Raw genomic sequence first — 22,036 nt, 5'->3', positions numbered from 1 at the left:
TAGACAAGCTGAAAAGTGAGGGATTGAAATGGAAATAGAGTGAATAATGGTGTAGTTGGCACGTGGGTTGGCCAGAGTTTGTCACTGCGGTAAGTAAGCGGCTGAAATTGGAGGTCCTGACCCTTAGAATGACGTGGAAGCATCGGTGTAGCATTCAAAGGCCCCAGCCCTCTCACCCTAAGAAACGAGGCCCAGCATACCTTTCAGGCCTCACCCTAAACTTGCTTCCCCACAAAGTCTCTGTCTCAGCCAGCGGAATACGCAGACACATAGAGGTCAGTACAAAGATGTTCAGGGCAGCGGTCTTTATAATGGGGAGGGGGAGAAACCTACATGTCATTCACTAGGGGGCTGGTCAAACAGGCGGCACCTGGGCTCATCTGTCCTAGGGGCCACTCTTCTCTTCGGACCCCCCTAGCCCCTCACCTAGGTTACACTGCCCTCTCTCCTGCCATTGCTCACCGTCCTCCCCTGCCCTCTGCTGAAAGCCATCCTTCAAGTCCCACCACCTCCCGGAAGCCTTCCCTGACCACCTCCTGGACCCCCAGCTCTTCCTCTGACCCTCAGAATCCTCCCAATCTGGATGACTCCCCATACCCGTACATAGTATGGAATCCTTAGTGACCTTTTCTTCTTATGTCTGTCTGTTTCCAATAAAATCATAAGCTCCCAGAGAGCCGAAGGAGTTCTAGACAGAGGTCAGAAGGCCCGGGGTTCAGCCCTGACCCTGCCACTCTCTGCCTGGGTGACTTTGAACAAGGCATTTCTTCCCCTGAGCCTCTGTTTCCTCATTTTCACCGTGAAGAGTGAGTTCGAGATGACAGGATCCCTCCTGCCCTCAGAATCTAAGGCCATTCTGTGTTTTTTCCCTATCTTCCTGGAGAAGTCGTAAAAAATAAGATTTTACATTTGAAGAGGGTTGCATTCACGAACTCATTTAATCCATGCAACAACTCCACGAGAGCAGTACTGTCCCCACTTCACTGATGAGAAAACTGAGGCACGGGAAAGCTGTATCGGTGAAGTTAAACTAGGATTTGGGGTCGTATAAGCACACCCTGAATTCTCAGTGGCAATAAAAGTTGACTTCTCCCTCGTATACGGTGCAGTGCTAGTGGACGGCCCCCCTCCAAAGTTTGCCTGGGGACCCAGGGCGCTTCCGTCTTAGAGCTGTACAATCTGGCCACACACAGGTGACTGTCACAGGGCAAGAAAAGGGATGGCTCTGAACTGCTTTGGTCTGGAGTGACACACATCACTGTGTTCCCGTTTCTCTGGCCAGAACCAGTTCATCCCGTGGCTCCCACCTAACGACCAGGGAGGCTGGTTGATGTGGTGGTGAGCCCTGAGAATCTGAAGTCAAGGAATTTGACCAAGGCTGCATAGAAAGTGATAGAAGCAAGGATCTGAATCCAGATAGGGAGGTTTCAGGACCTTCTGCTGAACCGCTATTCTGTATTGTCTCTGAGGACGTACCGGGTCTACAGGGGATGAGTAATAGAGGTTGGTGGTGACAGGTGAGGCATGGCGTGATGGGCTGGCATCATATGATAAAAAAAAAAAAAAAAAAAAAAAAAAGAGAGTAGGAAGAAACAGCAGCCAGACAGAAATAACATCAGGCAGCCACTGTCCACGGGAACAATCCTAATAGTTCCCATCTGTTGAACACCTGCAACAGGCCATAAAATGTTCCCTCTGATTCTGTTCAATGTCCTGGAAATAAAACCCACTTCCACCCTACGGATGAGGAAAGCGAGGCGCAAAGATGTTGAGCAAACTGCCCAAGGTCAAGCAAGCACACGGGAAGCATCTGGAGGCACCCTCGTCCAAGTCCCTCTGGAGGGAGGGAAAGCGGAAGGCTTTCGAAGGAGGACAGGGTTGAGGTATGATCCGCAGGTCTGAGACCTACCAACCCTTCCTTGCCAAAGCCCCGGGCGGAGATGGCCTGGGGGGAAAGGGGAGCTGTTTTCCAGGGGCACCCTGAAAACTACAGAGAAAGACTGGCGCCCCCCCCCCCCCCCCCCAACAGACCAATTCCCGGTGGCTTGGCTTCCCAAGGGAGTCCAGATCTGCAGTGCGGGGCGCCACCTAGAGGTCGAGGGCCGCGCGGCGCCTCTCCCGTTACCAGGGCCTTACTCTCCAGCCCTGTTCTGAAGGAAACCAGTCTTAGAGACCCGGTCGAAAACGTGGAGTCCTGGTTTCTGTCCTTCACCACCTGCTCCACCTCCCCCAGCCATCCTAGGTCTCTCTCCCGAGACTTTCTTCTACCACAAATATTAACTGATGGGCCGGGTGCCCTTATGGGCTCATCTTGGGACTGAGAGTCTAGAATGTGGGGTTCAGTATCTGCTCAGCCACTAGCTGGCTTGTGTGCCCCTGGGCAAGGCACTGCCCCTCTCTGGGCCTCAGCTGCCTCCCTTATTAAGTGCAGGTTACAACTGAAGGTAACACAGCGAGGCCTGGAGTCGGGCAGGGTGCCACTTCCCTTGCTGTGTGACCCTTTGGAGGAAGTCAATTAACTTCCGTGTGCCACCAGTGAACTCATCTATAAAATGGGCAGATGGTTCTTCTCCAAGAGCTTTGTTCTTGAGATTAAATTTCACTTATATAGGTAATAGAGTATATAAAGTACCTGCCTCAGAGTCTTGTTCTCTTTCCTCAACTTCCTCAAGTTTTAAAACTAGGGTTCAGTTAGTTCCCAGGGCTTCCATACCCTTCTTCCTAGGAAGAGTGGAGATCAGTCTCCGGATGCCCATGCTCTGAACATGGACCCTGCCCTCCCACACCAAAGCAGGGAGGGCCCAGGAGCCCTGGTTCCTGGCACAGTGCTCCTGACCCGGGTCCACCCAGCACATGGGAAAGGCCCTTTCACCTCCTCCTAAAGTCGCTTTCAGCTTCACAGTGGGCCTTAACCTCTGGTGACTCACTGCTGTCACAGTGAACAATGTCTGCCCCCCTGGAGTTGCACAGTGTACAACCTCGGCGGCTGTTCATGTCAGCCCCGATGTTGAAATTCTCAGTGGTTAAAAGCAAGAACTCTAGGATGCTGCCCCATGCCAGGTACAGCAAGAAGACGAAGGAGTAGCAGGCAAAATCCTGTAATTCCAGCTGAGACAGAGGCCCAACTCCTCCAGAGGCCAAACTCCTCCAAAGCCCTCTCCTCCTGCTGCATCCAAACTGGGGTGGGAGTGGCCACGGCTGCTAACATTTACAGGCCTAGCGTTTGTGTCCCCGAACCTCTTTCCTCGTCTGGAGCCTGTGGGGTATAATCCCTAGCCCGCTTACTTTCTCTGGTTGAAAGAAAAAGAAAAATCTTGCAAGTCCTCTAGAAACTGACTTGTTCAGACACGCTATTTCCACTCCCACATCACCAAACTCATTTACTTATTTATTTATTGAGCACACCAGTAGGCTAAGGGCTGGGACTACGACAGTGGGCGCAAGGAGTGTCTTCTGCCGACTTGTACACCTTGCAAAGGAGAAAAGATGTAAAGGCGCCTTCCAGAAGGCACCAGAGACTTCTCCTGCCCCCATCTCCTCCTGGGAACAGCAATAACCACAGGCACTTACTTGGCGAGGCGCCCGGGAACATCACATACACCTATCACGTGGTTCAGTACTTTCAACAAACGCTCAAAGGTAAGGGAGGTACCTCAAACCCCGTCTTAGAGATGAGGAAATGGAGGCTTGGAAATTTTCACGGTAAGTGGAGGAAGCTGGATGCCAACCAAGATCTGTTTGGCTCTCTGATCAGCGTGAACCCTTGAGTTATCCTGGGAAAAGCTCATCATCCCTGCGTGTTCCCATGGGACAAGCACTCTCTGTATTTCATTTGATTTAATCCCTACACCAGCCAAGCCAGTTAGGTTTTTTTCAAGTTTGTTTTTGAGAGGCTGCGCGCGCACGCGCGTGCGTGCGCACAAGGTGGGGAGGGGCAGCGAGGAGAGACAGAATCCCAAGCTGGCTCTGCGCCGTCAGCACAGAGCCCCGTGTGGGGCTTGAACTCACAAACCTTGAGATCATGACCTGAGCCAAGATCAAGAGTCAGACACTTAACCGACTGTGCCACTAGGTGCCCCAGTTTGCTTTTTTTTTTTTTTTTTTTTTTTTTTTAGAGAGAGAGAGGGAGTGAGAGAGCGCTTGTGAGCAGGAGAGAGGAGCAGAGGAATAGAGATAGAATGTTAAGTAGGCTCCACACTCAGCACAGAGCCAGATGCAGGGTTCCATCCCACAACCCTGGATCATGACCTGAGCTGAAATCAAGAGTTGGACACCTGACCGACTGGGCCACGCAGGCACCCTGCCAGTTAGGTATATTCATCTAATTTTCCAGATGGGAAAACCGAGGCTTCGAGCGGACAGGGGAAACCAGTTCTTCCCCCGCCATCCTGGCTGACACCTCGGGAGTCAGACAGATTACAGTAATCAGCTAATGCCTGAGTAGGGCTCTGAAGATGCAAAGCCCTTATTGAGAGTGCTAAGTATGATGATTAAGTCGGAAGGTGGAATTAGCTGAGCAGGGGGAGCGGGCTGCAGCCACCAGGAGAGGGTTAATGACTTGCTGCCCGACTAAGCCGAAGGCAGGCTAGGAGTGAGAGGAACTGAGAGGTTTATGGCTCCACGGTGCTGCTTGCCCAGTGGGGGTGAGTGACGCTGGGGCTGCAAGGCCCCGATCACCCAGTGTCAAGGGACAGGGGCAGCATCCACAGAAAGAAGGCTGCCCTTGCCTTTCTCCCATCCATCCATCCATCCATCCATCCATCCAAGAGATGCTTAGCAACCGTCTGCTAGGTCTCAGGTGCTGCGGATACAGCCAAAAATGAGAGAAAGCTCTCAGTCTCATGGAAGAAGACAGACACTTAACAATAATCACATATCGAGGAATTGTTCATCTCTCTAAGCATAATAATGGTATTGTGGCTATAGTGCATTAAAGAGCCCTAATCATCTAGAGATACATACCAAAATAGTTAAAGATGAAATGATATGATGCCTCTATCATACAGGGAGGGGAGGGTGTGGGGGTAGAGGTGAAAAAGGATTGGCCCTGAGTTGGTCACTCTTGAAGCTAGGTGATAGGTACAGGGAGGCCATGCACTATTCTGTTTTCTTTTGTAAATGCTTGCAAATTTCCATCCAAGAAAAAAGTGCTGAAAAGACACACAGGCAGATAAATAACATGTGGTGAGTGCCATGAAGGGAAAACAAATGACGTGGCGAGATACCATTGAGTGGAGTCTCCACTGCTTGGGCTCATTAAGAACACAGACCATCGGGGCTTGAAATCACCCAGGTTTCTACTGGGGAGTCAGGGGAGACCATTTTTGATGGGGTGAGGCACTGGGGCATCCTGAAGCCTAGTGATGGCCAAAGTAATCCTTTCTGTCTCTTTCCACCGTGCAAGGTGGGCTGGCAGGGTCCTGGGGAGAGGGCTCCCCCTTTTGGGCATCAACTGCATCCAAGACCAGCCTCCAAGTACTCTCCTCATTGTAATGGAAGAAGCCGAGGGAAGTCACGGTTGTAAACTTGTATCCATCACTGCCCATGCCTGTGTCACGTATGTATATTGCTTCTCTGCCATGAGCACCACATCATTAGAATACTCCCAGAGGCGTCGAGTCAGATTCCCCATTTGTAGATGAGAAGAATGAGGCTCTAAGGGGTTAAAATAAAAAGACTGACCCAAAGTCAGCAGCACAGCCGAAGATTGAAGCCTGCGTTCTCGTCAGTGTCTACCCCCCGCCCCCCCCCCATTGCCATCTAACCCCTACCTGTAAACACGGCCATCCTTCCCGATCACAGGAATGGGCAGGTGACAAGGAAGTGAGGGCTGTAGTTTCCTGGAAATGTGCAGAACCGAGCAGCCTTGGGCCTCAGAACATCAGGGAAAGCAGAGTTCAGGGACAAGTTCCCCCCGCCCCCCAGCAGCATCCCTCAGCTACAGATCTGGCTCAGTTTCTGGGTGTTTGTGACGGGAAAGGCCCAGCTCTGGGTTAAGGGCACGTGCAGGGACCAGCCTTGAGAGCGCTAGTGTGAGGAGACCTCAGGCACGGGGAGGGAGCGCGGTCCCCCACACTGGGCACTCCGCACCTCTCCTGAGTGCACGGACTGTAGCACCCCTCCCAACAAGGCTGGATTCCTGCCTCCTTCCAGGAGAGCAGCGATGACCAGGGAGCGTGATGTGAGTGTGAGCCTCCCTTCTGTCCTCACTGGTGAGGAGCTTGCCCTCGGAACTCGGGCAGACTTGGGTTCAAGTCCTTGGGCAAGCCACTCAAGTCCTCCAACCCCCAATTTCCTCGGGGTCCAGGGCTGGGGAGCACGAGACAATGAAAGCAAAGCATTTAGCAGGGCGTTCAGCCTTCCGTGGGTGCCGGCCACCGTCATCTTCCCCGCTGGGCAATGACACCTCCTCCCGTGTTCATTTAAGGTGGTGTTGCTCTAGAAGCAGACCCGAGACAAGGATTCCAGAGCAGGCGGGTTATTGGAGATGATCCCAGGAAGCCCCAGGTGAAGAGTGAGCGAGTGAGGCAAGCGAGGGAAGGAAAACACAAAAAAGGTGTGGTTACCACTGCAAGCATCTGGAGCTCCGGCCCACAGAACATTCTGGGAACCAGTGTAGTAGAAGAGTAGTTCTCAAACTTTTCTGAGTGTGGGACTCACCTGGAGGGTTTATGAAAACACCAGTTGCTGGGCCCCACCCCCTAGAGTTTCTGATTCAGTAGATATGGAGCAGGATCTGAGAATAGGCCTTTCTTTTCTTTCTTTTTTTTTTTTTTTAAGTTAATTTATTTTGAGAGACAGAGAGAGCAAGTTGGGGAGGGGCAGAGAGAGAGAGAGAGGGAGAGAGAGAATCCCAAGCAGGTTCCACACTGCCAGCTCGGAGCCCGATGCGGCACTTGAATTCACAAACCGTGAGATGGTGACCTGAGCTGAAACCAAGAGTCAGACGCTTCGTCGACTGAGCCACCCAGGCAGCCCTGAGAATATGCATTTCTAACAGATTCCCAAGCGGTGCAGATGGCTACAGGTCTGGGGACCACACTTAAGAGCCACTGGCGTAAAAGATACCTCGGCATGATCCTACCTGAGGGTTGACGTCCGCCAACTTTGGGTCCGGGAGTTTGCGAACTGCTTTCCAGGGCACTTACTCCCTGGAACCTCGCCCCAAGTTTGCTGCCACAGCCAGAAGGCCCTACTAAACCCATTGCTAGACCCCACCCAGGGGAGCACCTGTAGCTGGGTTGCAGGGTAGGGAGAGGAACAGCAGAGAAGTCTGCAAGGCAGTTTGATGTCTGATTGAAGGACTTCAGTGGGAACTAAAGGTCAAAGATGCCTTGGTGTAGGGCCCTAGGCCTGTGTACACATGGTCGTATGTTTCTGTACACGTTAGCGGGTGTTTCGTCCTGGTTGAACATTCTACACAAGTATTATGTTTGTGCCTAATTTTATATTTGCAACTTGTAATTCTTTTTCCTAAAGAGGCCCCCTAAGTTGTCTACGTGTCAGGCCCCATAAAAGCTGGGCTGGCCCCCGCAGATAGGTCTAATAAGAACACAGACTGGTTGGCTGAACTGACCCAAGAACACAGACCACCTGGGTTCAAGAATACTGAGATTCAATTCGGCCTTGCTACGCCCTAGCTGAGTTACTTTGGAAACGGTGCCTAATTTTTCTAAGACCTCCATTTGCTCCTTGACAAAATGTGGACAGTAATCATCTTTTCCCTACAGGATCAAATGAAATAACCCCTAGAGCCAGGCCCACAGTAAATGTTCAATAAATACGAATATCTTTTTTATTAGTGTTAGTCCCCATGCTTTACTCTCGTTTATCATTTGCCCCATGATCTCCTTCGTCCAAGGCCAGGTAGGAGCCCAGGAACCAGGCACAGGAAAGATTCCTTCCGGATTGGTAGGTCCACCCCCCATCCTGCTACCACACCCACTCCCTTGCCCGACTGGCCCCGCCCCCTCACCCTGGCGCCCGGCCCGTTGCCGGGCAACCACTGCCCGCCCCCGCACGGGGATTGGCTCGCGGCGCGGCTCCCGGCATGCCCCCCGGCTCCCGGAAGCCACGCTGGGCCATCTGTTTCCTGGCGGGTGGCCGCAGTGGCTCCAGAGAGGAGCGTGAGGAACGTGAGCGGCGAGACCGCGGTGCTGGCAGCAGTTCCCGGTCGAATTGAGCGCGGCGGGTTGGCATCGCCGCAAGTCACCGGGCGGGACGGCGGCCTCGCGGGGCTGAGGATCTGCCACGTCCCCCCAGGCGGTGTGAGTCTCCTGCCAGTCCGAGCCCCCCCGGGGAAGACGGGGCTGAGTCCCGGAGGTAGCTTGGAGCATCCGCGGCCTGGGCCCCTCTCCGACAGCTCCTGCCACACCATCCCAGCCCTGGGCCCCGAGGCTCCAACACTCCTGGGCCTAGCCCATGAAGCTAGCTAACCTGTTCAGCTCTGTGACCTTGGGCAGATGCCGCTCCCCGCGCCCCAGAAGCTTCTTAGCCTTCCTGGTACCGATAATATCAGTACTAAGTGACCTTATTATTGATTGCTTACTTTTTACCCTTGATAAGCATTCTGTTATAGACTCTTTCTGAGCCCAAGAGATCGGTATTTATACTATGCCCGTCTTGGAGACATGAGGAAGAACCCGGCTTAGGGAAGGAATTAATTTGCCTGAAGTGACACAGCTCCACGGACCAGATTTCCAACCCCAGATAGTGCAACTCCAGAGTCCAAGATTTTAACTTAAGGCCTTCTTGTGAGGACTGATGAGAGGATATCAAGTCTTAGCCAAGCGCTAGGCATCTACTCAGTGCTCAAGGGTGGCGGACAAACCATCAGATTCATGGTAACAAGGAATAATAGTTGTGTCAGCATTAGAGAGTGACTTTGGCTAGAGCTTTGTCAGAGACCTGTTGCTTTGTCCACTTAGGACAGGGACGGTCTGGAAGACGAAACTGCCCTATTCCAGTTTCAAGTCCTTAAAAGTGTTGAAGCTATTGTGTCTTGTACTTCCTACTTACATTTCACTTCTCTCCATTTCTATTTTTTACCCCTTCCTCTCCTTTCTACCAGTTATTGCTGGCTCCAGGGCTGAAGCCCTTTGTCTCTGAAAATGACCAGGTTTGTGCTCTGAGTTGAGAGGGGACAATGAATAACTTCAGAAGTTCTCACTTTTATTGGCTAAAATGAAAATAGCGAAAACAGCAAGGAAAGGAGAGTTAATGGGGCCTAAAGTTAAAAGGGGGCCTTACTTAGCCCTTGACTTTCGAGAAGAACACTGTGGTTTTCAGGGCACATAGATGTCTGTGTTCTTCCTGAATGTCAGAGACACTCATTCTAGGATCTGGGGACTCCTGCCTGGGTGTCAGTGTACCTACTTCTAAAATAATAAATTTGAATGGTATTTGCCACATGTATGTGCCACCTGTGTCTTTTTAAATTTAATATTCTTAATTTTTTTTTTTTTATGCTTAGTTTTGAGAGAGTGCAAACAAGGGAGGGGAAGAGAGAGGTAGGGACAGGGGCTCCGAAGTGGGCAGAGTCCAATGCAGGGCTTGAACTCATAAGCTTAAGAACCGTGAGATCATGACCTGAGCCGAAGTTGAACACTTAACTGACTGAGGCACCCAGGCGCTCCTAATGTAATATTCCTTAACTCAATTTACATACATTGACTAAAAAGCAGACTATAGATGCTCCTGGCTGGCTCTGTCAGTACAGCATGTCATTCTTAATCTTGGGTCATGAGTTCAAGCCCCACGTTGGGTGTAGAGTTTACTTCATCAAAAACAAAAGCAAGCAAAAAAGCAAACTATAGATCATTACTTTAATAGAAAACCAATACCACCTGTCACAAATAGGACACAAAAAACCTTATAAAGAAATGCAAATAAAACCAAAATAGTCTCAATTCTAGTGGGCAAGACCTTGAACTGAGGCCTGATATCATTCTGTCCAAAATCTATAAAGAACTTATCAAACTCAGCAACCAAAAAACAAATAATCCAGTGAAGAAATGGGCAAAAGACATGCATAGACACTTCTCCAAAGAAGACATCCAGATGGCCAGCCGACACATGAAAAAATGCTCAACATCATTCGTCATCAGGGAAACACAAATCAAAACCACAATGAGATACCACCTCACACCTGTCAGAATGGCTAACATTAAGAACTCAGGCAACAACAGATGTTGGCGAGGATGCAGAGAAAAAGGATCTCTTTTGCACTGCTGGTGTGAATGCAGACTGGTGCAGCCACTCTGGAAAACAGTATGGAGGTTCCTCAAAAAATCAAAAACAGCTACCTTACAACCCAGCAATTGCACTACTAGGTGTTTATGCAAGGGACACAGGTGTGCTGTTTCGAAGGGACACATGCACCCCCACGTTTATAGCAGCACTCTCAACAATAGCCAAAGCATGAAAAGAGCCCAAATGTCCATCGATGGATGAATGGATAAAGAAGATGTGGTGTGTGTATATATATATATATATATATATATATATATATATATATATATATATAATGGAGTATTACTCGGCAATCAAAAAGAATGAAATCTTGCCATTCGCAACTACGTGAATGGAACTGGAGGGGATTATGCTAAGTGAAATTAGTCAGAGAAAGACAAATATCATGTGACTTCACTCATAGGAGGACTTTAAGATACAAAACAGATGAACATAAGGGAAGGGAAGCAAAAAGAATACAAAAACAGGGAGGGGGACAAAACAGATGAGACTCTTAAATATGGAGAACAAACTGAGTAGGTTACTGGAGGGGTTGTGGGAGGGGGGATGGGCTAAATGGGTAAAGGACATTGAGGAATCTACTCCTGAAATCATTGTTGCACTAGATGCTAACTAATTTGGATGTAAATTAAAAAGAAAAAGAAAATAATTTTTTAAAAAGGGAAAATAGCAAGTTTTAGGGAGGTGTTGACTTTCAGGCACCACACCGGAAGTTGCTCCTGTGGGTAGGCAGGATCGAGAGAACCGAAAAGGGAAGAACCTCCACGTGCGGGATTCGGGCTTGTGACCTCTCAGACCCCCAGCACGGTACCTGGAGCTCGCTGTCACACTTGAAGACCCAGTGGCCGAGACAGTTCGTGGAGTTGTCCACTATGCAGCCTCTGCTGTCGTTCTCTTCAGGTCTGTGCTGTAGGTGGGGAGTGGGAGATACGCCACGTTGTGTGCGCCACCAGGCTGTCCCCTCACGCCCTCCCTTCTCTACCTGCCGCCACCTCAGGCACAGGGTAGGGGAAGCGGTTGGGCAGAATTTGATGTGCCCCAAACAAAGTCTTCACCCACCGCTGCTGCCTTTTCCTAGGGCCACAGGGGCAAGGGGGAGGGGCAGCTATTCCTGTCTCCCCTTCTGGGCCTGGGGAGACTTAACTCACAGAGGCAAGTAACCTCACTTCCAGATCAGTCCTAGCACGGCCGAAGGGTGTCTGAACAGGAAGGGGACGTCGGAAAAGGGTTTTATATGGAGCAAAATGTGGACGATGACCCAGCAGTGAGCCAGGAAGAGTCAGGAGAACCCAAAGGGGGCGAGAGCCGTTGGCTGCTGTCTCTCACCGTCTGATTTTCCCCTCTGCCAGCTGAGGACCTTTCCCCGCCAGGGTGGAGATGGGGAGGATCAGGCAGGACCCCTTTTGTTATAGTTGTCCCCTAGGTTTCTAGGGTCTGGGATGGAGCCCAAGGCTTAGTATCATCCAGTCCCCGTGGCTTAGGGGCTACCCTAGTGATAGCATCATGAAGTTCTGTCTTCTTACCCGGAAGCTGTGCAGGCATCCATTGCCTGAAAACTGCTTAGGAGGCAAAAGGGAGGCCCAGGAAGGACCCATGATCTCTGCCTGTGGTCTGTCCTGTGTGTCTCAAGGGGGGGTGGGGGGTGGTGAGAGGTGGTTTAAGGAAGAGAAGGGAGCCCCTGTAATCTCGACAGACCTCTATGAGTCCTGGCCACGTGTCTAAATAAGGCACAGCTTTGAATATTTGGGAAGACAGAGGACAGGAAGTCAGAGAGGCACAGATAAAGAGGAAACTAAAGAAGTCTGTCTGGCTCAAAGGAAGTGGAACTCAAACTTCTAACAATAAAAAAGGAACATTTGTGGGCCCAGGGCAAGAGCACAAATCGAGACCCATATCCCCTGTGTCTCAATATGTACATTATAAGTCAGTTAGCAAACTTAAATTTATGTTCTTCCTTCTACCTTGACATACATACCTTTATGGCAACCTGGGAGGTCGGGTTTGCATCTGGAATTCTCTGACTTCTTAGAGTTTTGCTGTGCAAACGTCCTCCCAACAGGCCAGCTGGCATGGTGCTAACAGGCCCGGCACATTTTGGCATTTAACACCTCCTGTTCCCTTCTCCCGGAGCTTTGTGGGCAGGAGGCGAGCCACCGACCACTCTCTTCCGAACGACAACTTTGATAAAGCAAGGCCAGACTTCTGCATCCCTGGCTCACGGAAGGTTATAAGAAAATGCAGTCAATTCAGTTTTTGTTGCAAAAAGCGTTGCTGTTTGGCTGTTCGGTAATGGCTCATTTCCCTTTTTGAATCTCAGCGAAGACTCAGCAAAATGAAAAGTAGTTAACGCCACCTCAGCAGCTAATGAGCCCAGAGAACAGGTAGGAAGTGTGACCCTGCCCCTGGCAGGAGGCGGCCCTGCACCCCCGTGCTGATGTTGCCCAATTATAGAACGCAGGGGAGGGAGTGAGACCACAGCTCCTTCCAACTTGTCACCTCCAAGTTGTGGGTGGGACGGCTTGCCTTGCCCGTCAGTTCTCACCCTTCCTCCCACCTCCCTCCTCAATATTTATGGTGGAGGGAGCAGGTGGCAAAGAGCCAACCGAGGGGGTAGAGCCGCTGGATGCCAACCTCTGGGGCTAGCGGGGAACACGACTTTGGCCCTTAAAGTGCCCAGGCTCTGCCCTGAATCTGCGATCACTTTTAAGGAACGGTGACTGAGTGTCCACAACGCAGCAGCTTCTTTAAAGGTTTTCCAGTCCTGAGCCCTCAACTGGAACGGGAGCAGACGGAGCCCTTGTTCTCGCTCCCCGGGCCAGGTGTGAGCTCCTGATGGGCCCTCATCAGTCTTTGGGGGTCTGGCAGAGTGGTTCTTGAAGTGGGATTCCCAGACCGGCAGCATCTCATGCCCTACCCCAGACTTAGGGAATCAGAAGCTCTGGGGGCGGGCACAGCACGCTGCACCCGGTCCGGCGCTCCAGGTGAGGCTGGGGACGCCCGCTGCTCCAGTCACCTAGCGGCGCTGGCGTCCTGGGGTCAGACGGACCTGCGCTTGGACCTCAGCTCTGCCCCCGAGCAGCTGTGTGTCTGAGTCTTGGTGTGGCACCTATAAAACGGGGATGATAACACTTCCTCGTGGTGGAGCTGAACAGATTTAGATTATGCACTGACATGCTTGGTTAATGGGCCCAACGGGCGGCGGCAGCTCCTCGTTTCTCTGGAAATCAGATTAGCCGGGGTAACCCCAAGACGGCCGCCTTGGGGGTGCTCACAGGCCAGCGTGGCAGGACCTTTCAGATGTGTGGCTTCTGACTCATGCCTGAAGCCACCTCCAGCACCATGTGATCCGGTGACTGGTTCCCAGTTCTGGACCAGGACTGACCCATTGTGGGTAGGTCTGCTTGATTTCCAGCTTCTCCGAAGGAAACTCTCCCAGGCGCGCTGAGGTGGGGGTTGCTCGGTGGGTTGAGCGTCTGACTCCGGATTTCGGCTCAGGCCACGATCTCACGGTTCGTGAGTTCGAGCCCCGCGTCGGGCTCTGCGGTGATAGCATGGAGCCTGCTTGGGATTCTCTCTCTCTCTCTCTCTCTCTCTCTCTCTCTCTCCCTCCCTGCCCCTCCCCCACTGGCACATGTGCTCTCTCCCCGCCCCCCTCTCAAAATAAATGAATAAACTTAAAAAGAAAAAGGAAAGAAAACACCCCCACCTCTAAGGGCAGCGTGCCGACATGGTCTCTGCCGTGATTTTGCCAGATAGCCAGCCGGGCCTCTCGCGCTGGCAAGCAGAGGCCGTGTTACGAGTTACAGGCTCCACCGTTCCTCCTCAGCCAAAAGCGGGGTGAGGGTAACCGTGACCAGCTGACCTCACGGCGCAATGGGGAGAAGCCATCATTTAGCTCGATGAAGACTTTTACACGGATCAACCTATCTAATCTTCACGACAACCCCCATGAGGGTACGAACTCTGTCAACTGCTTTTCCAGACGAGGAAACCGAGGCAGAGAGGTTAGGAAACTTGCCCAAAGTCACTAATCAGAGACAGTCAGGATTCAAATCGGGTAACCTGGCTCCAGAGTCCCAGCCTTCGGCACTGAGCTCTGTCCGGGGACACCATCTCAACAGGGCAGGTCGTTGGCATCCAGGGGGCCTGAAGCCTTCGCACGCGCAACCCTTTGTTTTACAGCCTGGTAGATGCGGTGGCCCCTCTGCCCAGGAGAAGCACACAAACTTCTGCACACGCTCTCAGGGTTCTGCGAACCTCTTACCGCAGCCAGGGGTCCCAGGCAAGACTTGTGTGGCTCTTGGAAGTAGGAAGGGGCGCCTGGGTGGCTCTGTCGGTTGAACGTCCAGCTCTTGATTTCCGCTCAGATCATGATCTCACGGTTTGTGAGTTCGAGTCCTGCATTGGGCTCTGTGCTGACGGCACACTCACTGAGCTGACGGCTCACTGCGCCTCTCCCCGCTCCCCTGTCTCTCAAAACTAAATGGATAAACATGAAAGAAAGAAAGAAAGAAAGAAAGAAAGAAAGAAAGAAAGAAAGAAAGAAAGAAAGAAAGAAAGAAAAGGGCCAGGGTCATTAACATGCTCTGCCCTGGTTGCACTCCAAAGACCAGGCCTGGGGCCAGAGCAGCAGGGATGAGGCTGGGGGGCAGAAGGGCAGGACTGAGATGCTCAGTCTCCTCGGGCCTTCGGGACTCGGTCCGCAAGAATCTTCAGAGCAGCACGGGCCGGGTGCCTGACAGTCTAGAGCAACCCAAGGATCATCCTGCCAACGGGCAGCGGGCGGACTTGGTGGCCTCAGGACCCCTCCCAGCTCTAGGTGCCTTTGAATCAGAGATAGAAGTGTGGTCGGCTCAGGACTTCCCACGTCACCCTGCTCAGTGCCCCGGCGGGTGGGCCCCACCCCTGGTTCCTTGGCACCCCGGTGAGGATACACGTGAGGCATCTGATGTGTAAAGTCTAGGCAGTGACGCTCCCAGCCTGTAATCACATGCTCTGTAACCTTGCACTTGGCTTCTGCCCCCAGTGCCTGTAAAGCCTGCAGCCTTGGTAACTGAAGACCAGTGGCTCTACATCGGAAGCGCCGAGGGCAGGCTGGGTGACCGCTGTGACTCACGCTGGACTGGTTAATCCGGCCTCAGGAAGGCTGTACGCTTCATACTCCGCACCGCCCGCCCAGCATGTGGCCCTGGGCTCCTCAGATCGGAAAACCTTCTAGAGAAAACCTTCTAGGCAGTAGGAGAGAAGTCAGGCTTTGGAAACTCACTGCCCTGGTCTGAATTCCAATTTGGTCTCTTGCTGACTTAACCTGAGCCTCAGTCTCCTTCTCTGTAAAATGGGAATGACCGCCCCCTCTCCGCCCCCCCCCCCCCTTGTGGTGTGGACCAGAAACACCTTTCTGGTGCCTCCAGCAAAAGGTGGGCAAGTGAGGAGGGAAGGAAAGGAAAGCAAAGCAGCTGCTTCTTAAAGACAGACCCAGCAGCCGGGGCTGGAAACTTTACGTGATGCCTCTTACTCCCAGTCACCAAAGCCACCTGCCTCCTGGGGCTGGGGCGAGACCTGATTCCCAGCCCACCCTCATCACCTCCCTTTTTGGTTCCCTTCTCCTTCCTCCCTTCCATTCTCCCTGCCTTGTCCTCCCCCCCCCCCCCCCCAGTGATTGTAAAACAATCAAGCCACATTCCTGGGGAGGGTCCAAGCAGCCTCTGTTGGCCCCAACTGTGGGAGGTGTGGCTTTGAGAGGTCGGCGGGGGAGGGACCAGGCAGCAGGCACAGGGGACAAGCCCAGAACCTAGGGAGGGAAAGAGACAAAGTCAAGGAGTTAGTCCTGACAGGTTAGTCAGGTAAACCACGAAGGCGTGAAGACAGAGTCTTCCAGAAGCTGGTGACCAGCGCCGATTACACCAGGCTCGATTCTAAAGGTTTTCTTTGTGTCAACACCATTCCACTTGCCGCACCCAACAACCACACGCGAGGCTGGTACCACCACGGCCCCGACTGTCAGATGCAAAAATGAGTCAGGGTCAACTTGCCCATGGTGCGAGGGCAAGGAAGTGGTGAGGACCCAAACCTAGGCAGGCCGGCTCCAGAGCGGAGACTCTCAGAACCGCTTGGAGACGTGACCAGTGTCTAAGGCATCTGGTTAGCTGGCCACCTGTCAATGATGGCGGCAAGATGCGTGTTGAGGTGGCCATTTTTCCAACTGAGGCTTAGGAAGAAAGTGAAGTGGCCAGACCAGAGGCCAGAGTGAGGGGCAGAGTGTGGTCTGGGGTCTCGGATCTCCAGCTTTCTGCCTCATGCATCCTGCCCCGCAGCTCAGGCACGTCTAGGCAGGACCCGGGGAGGGTTATCGCAGAGCAGGTATCAGGACTGGAGGCGTGGGGCCCCGGGGCCGGGCACCGCAGGGAAGGAGTTGAGCATCACAACAGACTGTCCAGGCAGCAGCAAAAAGCGGGAGGAAACACGTTCGTTGACGATCTGCTACATGCTAGGCACTTTTACCCACAACCCTGGGGCTCATTTAACTCTCCCAACAGCCCTGAGAAGCCTCTCATTTCAGAGGTGAGAAGGTATCAGCAAGACTGGGCCAAAGTGCCCAACCTAGAGGTGGCAGAACCGGAATTCCCGCAGTGGTCTGGGTGCCTGAAGCCTCCGACTGTCCAGTCCCTGACCCCACGCTGCAGGCCTGGAGCTCTCTCTCACTGGCAGTCAAGGGCAGGGACTGTCCTCCGGGGGTGCACAGGGCCGGTGCATCAGCTGGCTGGAGTCTGGTGAGGGCAGGGAGCATTTGGGGTCAAGCCCACGGCAGCCTAAGTTGAGGTGGTCTCTCAGGCTGGCGCTCTTGAGTCAGCCTGCTACACACACTGTGAGCCCTGTTGCCACTCGGCCTATGTGGGCTTGGGTGTGTGTGTGTGTGTGTGTGTGTGTGACTGGTGGTGCCAGGCGGGCTCCGTGGCACAGTGGACGGTCACATTCTGGAACTTCTGATCATCCCCTTTACACACAAGGAAGTGCGGCACCATAGGCGATGCGACTCACGTAGCCAGTGCCTGGTGGGGCTGGGACCAGGGCTTCCTGACTTCCAAACTTCCTACAACCCTGGGTCCAAAGATGGGTGGTGCAGCAGCAAGCAGCCATGCTGGGGTGACCTCAGCAGCAGGTGCGGTGTGGCGGAGGAGGGGCCGTGGGGACCAGAAGGGCAGGGGCTGGGGACCGGAGTGGACCGAACCGGGAAAGGCCTGGAAGCAGCCCAAGGTCCTGTGGTGGGGCCCGCGGGGACCCAGTCCAGCAAGGGGCCTGGTCAGATCAGTTAGGCGAGGGCCGGTGCCAGCGTTCTGGGCAATACATCTACTTGGTGTGACGCTCCCACCAGGCCACGGAGTGAGGAGCAGGGGAGACGGGTATGAAGAACCAAGGAGAAAATCAAGGTTCAACCAGGGGAGCAAGAGAGCAGGGCAGGCGAGGACTGAGTTTAGGAAGGCCTAGGTTTGAATCTTGTCTAGGCCACTTAGTAGCTGAGTGACCTTGGGTAAATTACGTAGCCTTTCGGAGCCTCACGCTGTTCATCTACAGATGGGAAAGTAATTGGGGTACAGTGCCTGACGTAGGGCAGCACTGGGCCAGGGGTTCTGGGCAGCTGGTGGCAAGGCGGCCCTGGACCCTGGGTCTGTGGCCAACTGACTACTCCCAGCCTCCACCTGCTATGGGACCGGAATTCGTTCTGGGATCCTGCCAGGGTCAAAGATGAACTAGGAAGCGGGCCTACCTCGGCCGTGGGTGAAAGGCAGCGGTGACCCGGGCCCATGGCCCTGACAATGCTGTCACCATGGAAGTGATGACGGAAAACAGATAGATAGGTAAGCCTGGGCTGTAAATTTAGCCTCCACTGGAATAAAATCGCTCAACTGATTTTTGGCCTCTTTCTTCTACTTGGAGTTCTCTATACAAGCGTTACATTGTCTCAGAAGCCGGGGTCCTGCAGTGACCTCCTCCCACATCACATCCAAGCTGATTAAGGGGCCCCAAATCTTCTCTAGGGAGCACAGGGCCGAAGACAGCAGAATGAAGAGTCTTTGCTAATAATATCCCCTCTTGTAGGAACAAGCATGTTCTTAGAAGCACCTGTCACCGGTAGATGAAGAGTCAGCTAATTTAGCTGCCTCCGGCTTTCTTCGTAGAATAAAAGGAGGAAAGCGAAGCTGTGCGGGTCTGGAAGGTATACAAAGGCCTGCACTAAAAAATTGGAAGGTGGGATTAAATCAGAGACTATTAGGCAAAGCCAGCTTCTTGGGGACTCCCCCACCCTCACACTGAAAAATCCCCTTCTCTTTAGCAAGTTTCGTTCACTCCCCCAAAGCATGTGAACTAGTCCCACAAGCCTGATGGGGTCACGGGAGACTAACCCCATGAGCTAGTATAGTGACCGGGGACAACGGGGTCTGAACGTCACTGTCTGCCCCTTTGCAGGGCGATGCCACCTTCGTCTCCTTCCTCCCTGCCCGGGGAAGGAATGACCCTTTGTGAAATGCCCACTAAAGTGGGCAACAAAGAACAGTGAGCAAAAGTCTGGATAACTCCCACCAGCCAAGCAGCCGACGCCTCCTCTGCCACCCCCCCCCCCCCCACCAGGAAGCTGGCATGTCCCCCGTGCCCCCAGGGCTGCATCCTTGCAGCCGGCCACCCTCTTGCCCCCTGCACTCCGCACTCATTTCACATCACGTCCCTAATAGGAACACCGCTTCGACTTCTGAGAACTAACTCCCTCCAGTTGAGCCCCCACTACTCGTTTGGGCCAAGGTGGTCCCCATCTCCAAGCTCAGAGACCGCTGTTCTACTTTAAAACAGACATGCCACCCACCTGTCACACACCTGAGGTCGTGATGGGTCACCACCCAGACCACTGCCCCAAACTACCACCAGCGTTAAAGTCGGTGAAAAAAAAAAAAAAAAAAAAAACCAAGGGAGATTTCAGGCTTCTGCAAGGGGCGGGAAGACGGGAGAATTTATTTTTAGTTAAAAAAAAAATATTTTTTCAAGATACCAAGTTCCAGAAAACCTTTCAAGGTGTCTATTTTAATTCTCCGGCTGAAGAGAGGGAGTGCGTACTAGCCTGAGCCGGTGGGGAACATAAGCTGCTCCCACTGGGTGGATTACCGGCTGCTTCCCCGGCCGGCTGTCTGTGGGACACCAGGGGGCCCGAGCCCTTCGGAGAAGGAGCGGGCTGATTTATGGCTCTCGGGATTGCTGCTTCTTGGGGTGCAAGCTCTGCTCTCTCTGCACGACTCTCTCAAGAAAGAACTCCTGGTCTGGTCTAGTTCCTTTCTCTCTGATTCCCAAGCCAGCCCGTTCCCCCAAGGAACAGCCCTGCAGAAGCCTTCGAGGAACTGAAAGAAATGTAAATTTAAGTTACTACTCGTGTCAGAAGATCGTGTGGGGGCCACACAATCTGAGGGTCGCCTTTTGAAACAACAACTTCAAGATACCCAGCTATCTGGGACAAACCAGGCCAGGGTAGCACCGAGTACTGCTGGTCAAAGCTTCAGAGCTGTACTGATGTGAATACTAAGTAAATCTATGAAAGACAGAGGGGCCGATGGCCCCACTCGGGACACCTTCTGTCCTTCCAGCCGAGGCTCTACCTCTCTGCCTGCTTCGTGGCTGTGGTTCAGTCCACAGGGGGCTTCGAGGAGACGGGAGGGAGAGAAGAACCAAGGGAATACACCTCCCGTGGGTCACGGTGGGCTGGATACGCCCCCTGCCCCCCAGCCCTGGCTGGGGGTAGAATGACTGTCCTATTTCTGGGATATAAAACACAACCCCTTAGGATTCCTACACCCACTCTTCAAATATTCTCAAATTATCCAATTTGAGTAAGTAGGCTGTTTCCTGCCGAGACCCCAACTAATACAGCCACCAATCTGGCTTTCATTGAATATCTAGGCATTTATGCCCTTGAACCAATGGCCTTGACATGTTGTAAACACGGACATTTAAAAGACCCCACCCTGACGCAAGCCATAGACCACTTTAAGGATCCTTGTTTGAAAATGCAGGCCTGACATCCTCAGTCCCTAGCACCGGGATGACTTCCGGAGGCCCAGTTTAGGGGATGAAGGGTTCCTGGAAGGCCTGTCTTTCTGGGGTCCCCCGTCTGGTTGGTGGGTGCACTCTCACCCACAGAAAGCAGGGGTCCGCAAGGCCTTGGGTCTCGGGCCTGAGAACTGGCCATTCCAGGGGATTCCCATTCCCCCCTCTGGCCCCGGATAGGGAGGACTGGGAATTGTCACATCTTGCTGTCCTCTGGAGGGAGAAAGTCTGGGACAGGCAAAGGGCCTGTGGTCCGGTTTCAGCACTGGCCTCGTTAACAGCCCCGAGTCAACACTGGCAACAAAGTTCCGAAGAGGCTATGAAACAAGATGGAATGTAACCAGCAGCTAGAAAAGGGCTAGGCGAGCCCAGCTGCAGCTCTGTCCTGCACGCTGCCCCAGCCCGGCCCGGCCCCCGCTCCCCATCTCCCTGAGGCTCCCGAGGGTCACACGGCACCAAAGTTCTTGCCATCGCCCCTTTTTAGATGAGGTGCACGAGCAGGGCAGAGCAGGCCGAGCCGAGTACCAAGCCCACGCACACGTAAAAGGACATCACCACCCCCGTGGCCTCGGCCAGCTCCCTGGGCACGATCTTGGGCCCGTACATGAGGGCCAGGGCGCTGAGGTAGCCATTGCTGAGCCCCAGCAGGGAGGTGAAGAACACCGGGTAGAGGTCGGACTGGAAGACCACGGTGTGCAGGTGGACGCGGGGCTGGTAGTTGCAGAACACGAACAGGGGGATGAGACAGGTCCGGAGGAGCACCAGCCCGGGCAGCACCTTACTTCTGGGCCCTGGCGCCTGAATCCAGGCCGTGACCTGCCGGCCACACAAGTCAGCGAAGTTAAACAGGAGGAAGGTGGTGAGGGGGACGAAGAACGTGGTAGTCCACGGCGAGCCCGAGTCCTTGTCCAGGGACTCGATGTTGGTGGAGATGGCGGGGAAGACAAGGCCGGTGATGAAGAAGAGGTAGATGATACAGAAGCCCAGGCCGGCTGTCTTCTTCAGGATGGGGCGGAGGGGCGGGATCGAGGACTCGCCGGATCCAGGGGCTGCCGAAGGGGCGCTGGGGTGGTCCTGGGGTGGCTGCTCTTCACTGGGAAACACACAGGCCGGCCAGACAGGCCTCAGGTAGAACCTGCAGGGGGAGAGGGCTCGTGGTCAGAGGGCCCCTGAGAGCAGGGTCACCCGGGATTTCCAGGGGCAAGGTAGGTCCCCTGCCTAAAGCCTAAGCCCCAGATGGCCGGCAGCCTCGGGATGCCCTCCGATGATGTATGTATTTCGGGGTGGCCAGAGGGAGGCCTGCACAGTCCCCGGCCTGCCTGTCCTGGTGCTGCCCGAAAGGCAGGTGACCGTGCCACGAGCAGGGACAGAGAAAAGCAGCAGTAATCGCCACCTGGCGAGCCATTGGTTTTGGTTTGCTTTGGAGAAGAAATGGAGATAAAATAGCATTTTAAAATATCAATTTTTAGGGGCAGCCGGGTGGCTCCGTTGGTTGAGCGTCCGACTTCGGCCCAGGTCATGATCTTACAGTCCGTGAGTCTGAGCCCCGTGTCGGGCTCTGTGCTGATGGCTCGGAGCCTGGAGACTGCTTCGGATTCTGTCTCCCTCTCTTCCTCTCCCCTGCTCATACTCTGTCTCTGTCTCTCTCTTTCTCTCAAAATAAAGAAACATTAAAAATATTTTAAGGGGAGCCCGGGTG

The 22,036-nt window shown here is 53.4% G+C and overlaps 1 protein-coding gene across 1 annotated transcript in view; it reads right to left on the bottom strand.

Annotated features, from left to right (window-relative positions):
- Nucleotides 1-19,224: 19,224 nt before the first annotated feature.
- Nucleotides 19,225-22,036, bottom strand: part of SLC29A3 (solute carrier family 29 member 3) — a 43,085-nt gene continuing 40,273 nt past the window's right edge. The window contains exon 6 of the mRNA XM_019444445.2: nt 19,225-21,472. Coding sequence (XP_019299990.2) covers nt 20,818-21,472 — 655 coding nt within the window. The 3' untranslated portion in view covers nt 19,225-20,817. The remainder of the gene's footprint in view (nt 21,473-22,036) is intronic.

Source organism: Panthera pardus, unplaced genomic scaffold, assembly GCF_024362965.1.
Source record: "Panthera pardus isolate Hobbes unplaced genomic scaffold, ASM2436296v1 HiC_scaffold_22, whole genome shotgun sequence".
Lineage (NCBI taxonomy): Eukaryota > Metazoa > Chordata > Mammalia > Carnivora > Felidae > Panthera > Panthera pardus.
Note: the sequence above shows the minus strand (reverse complement) of the source record. Positions and strands in the feature narration are given on the sequence as shown.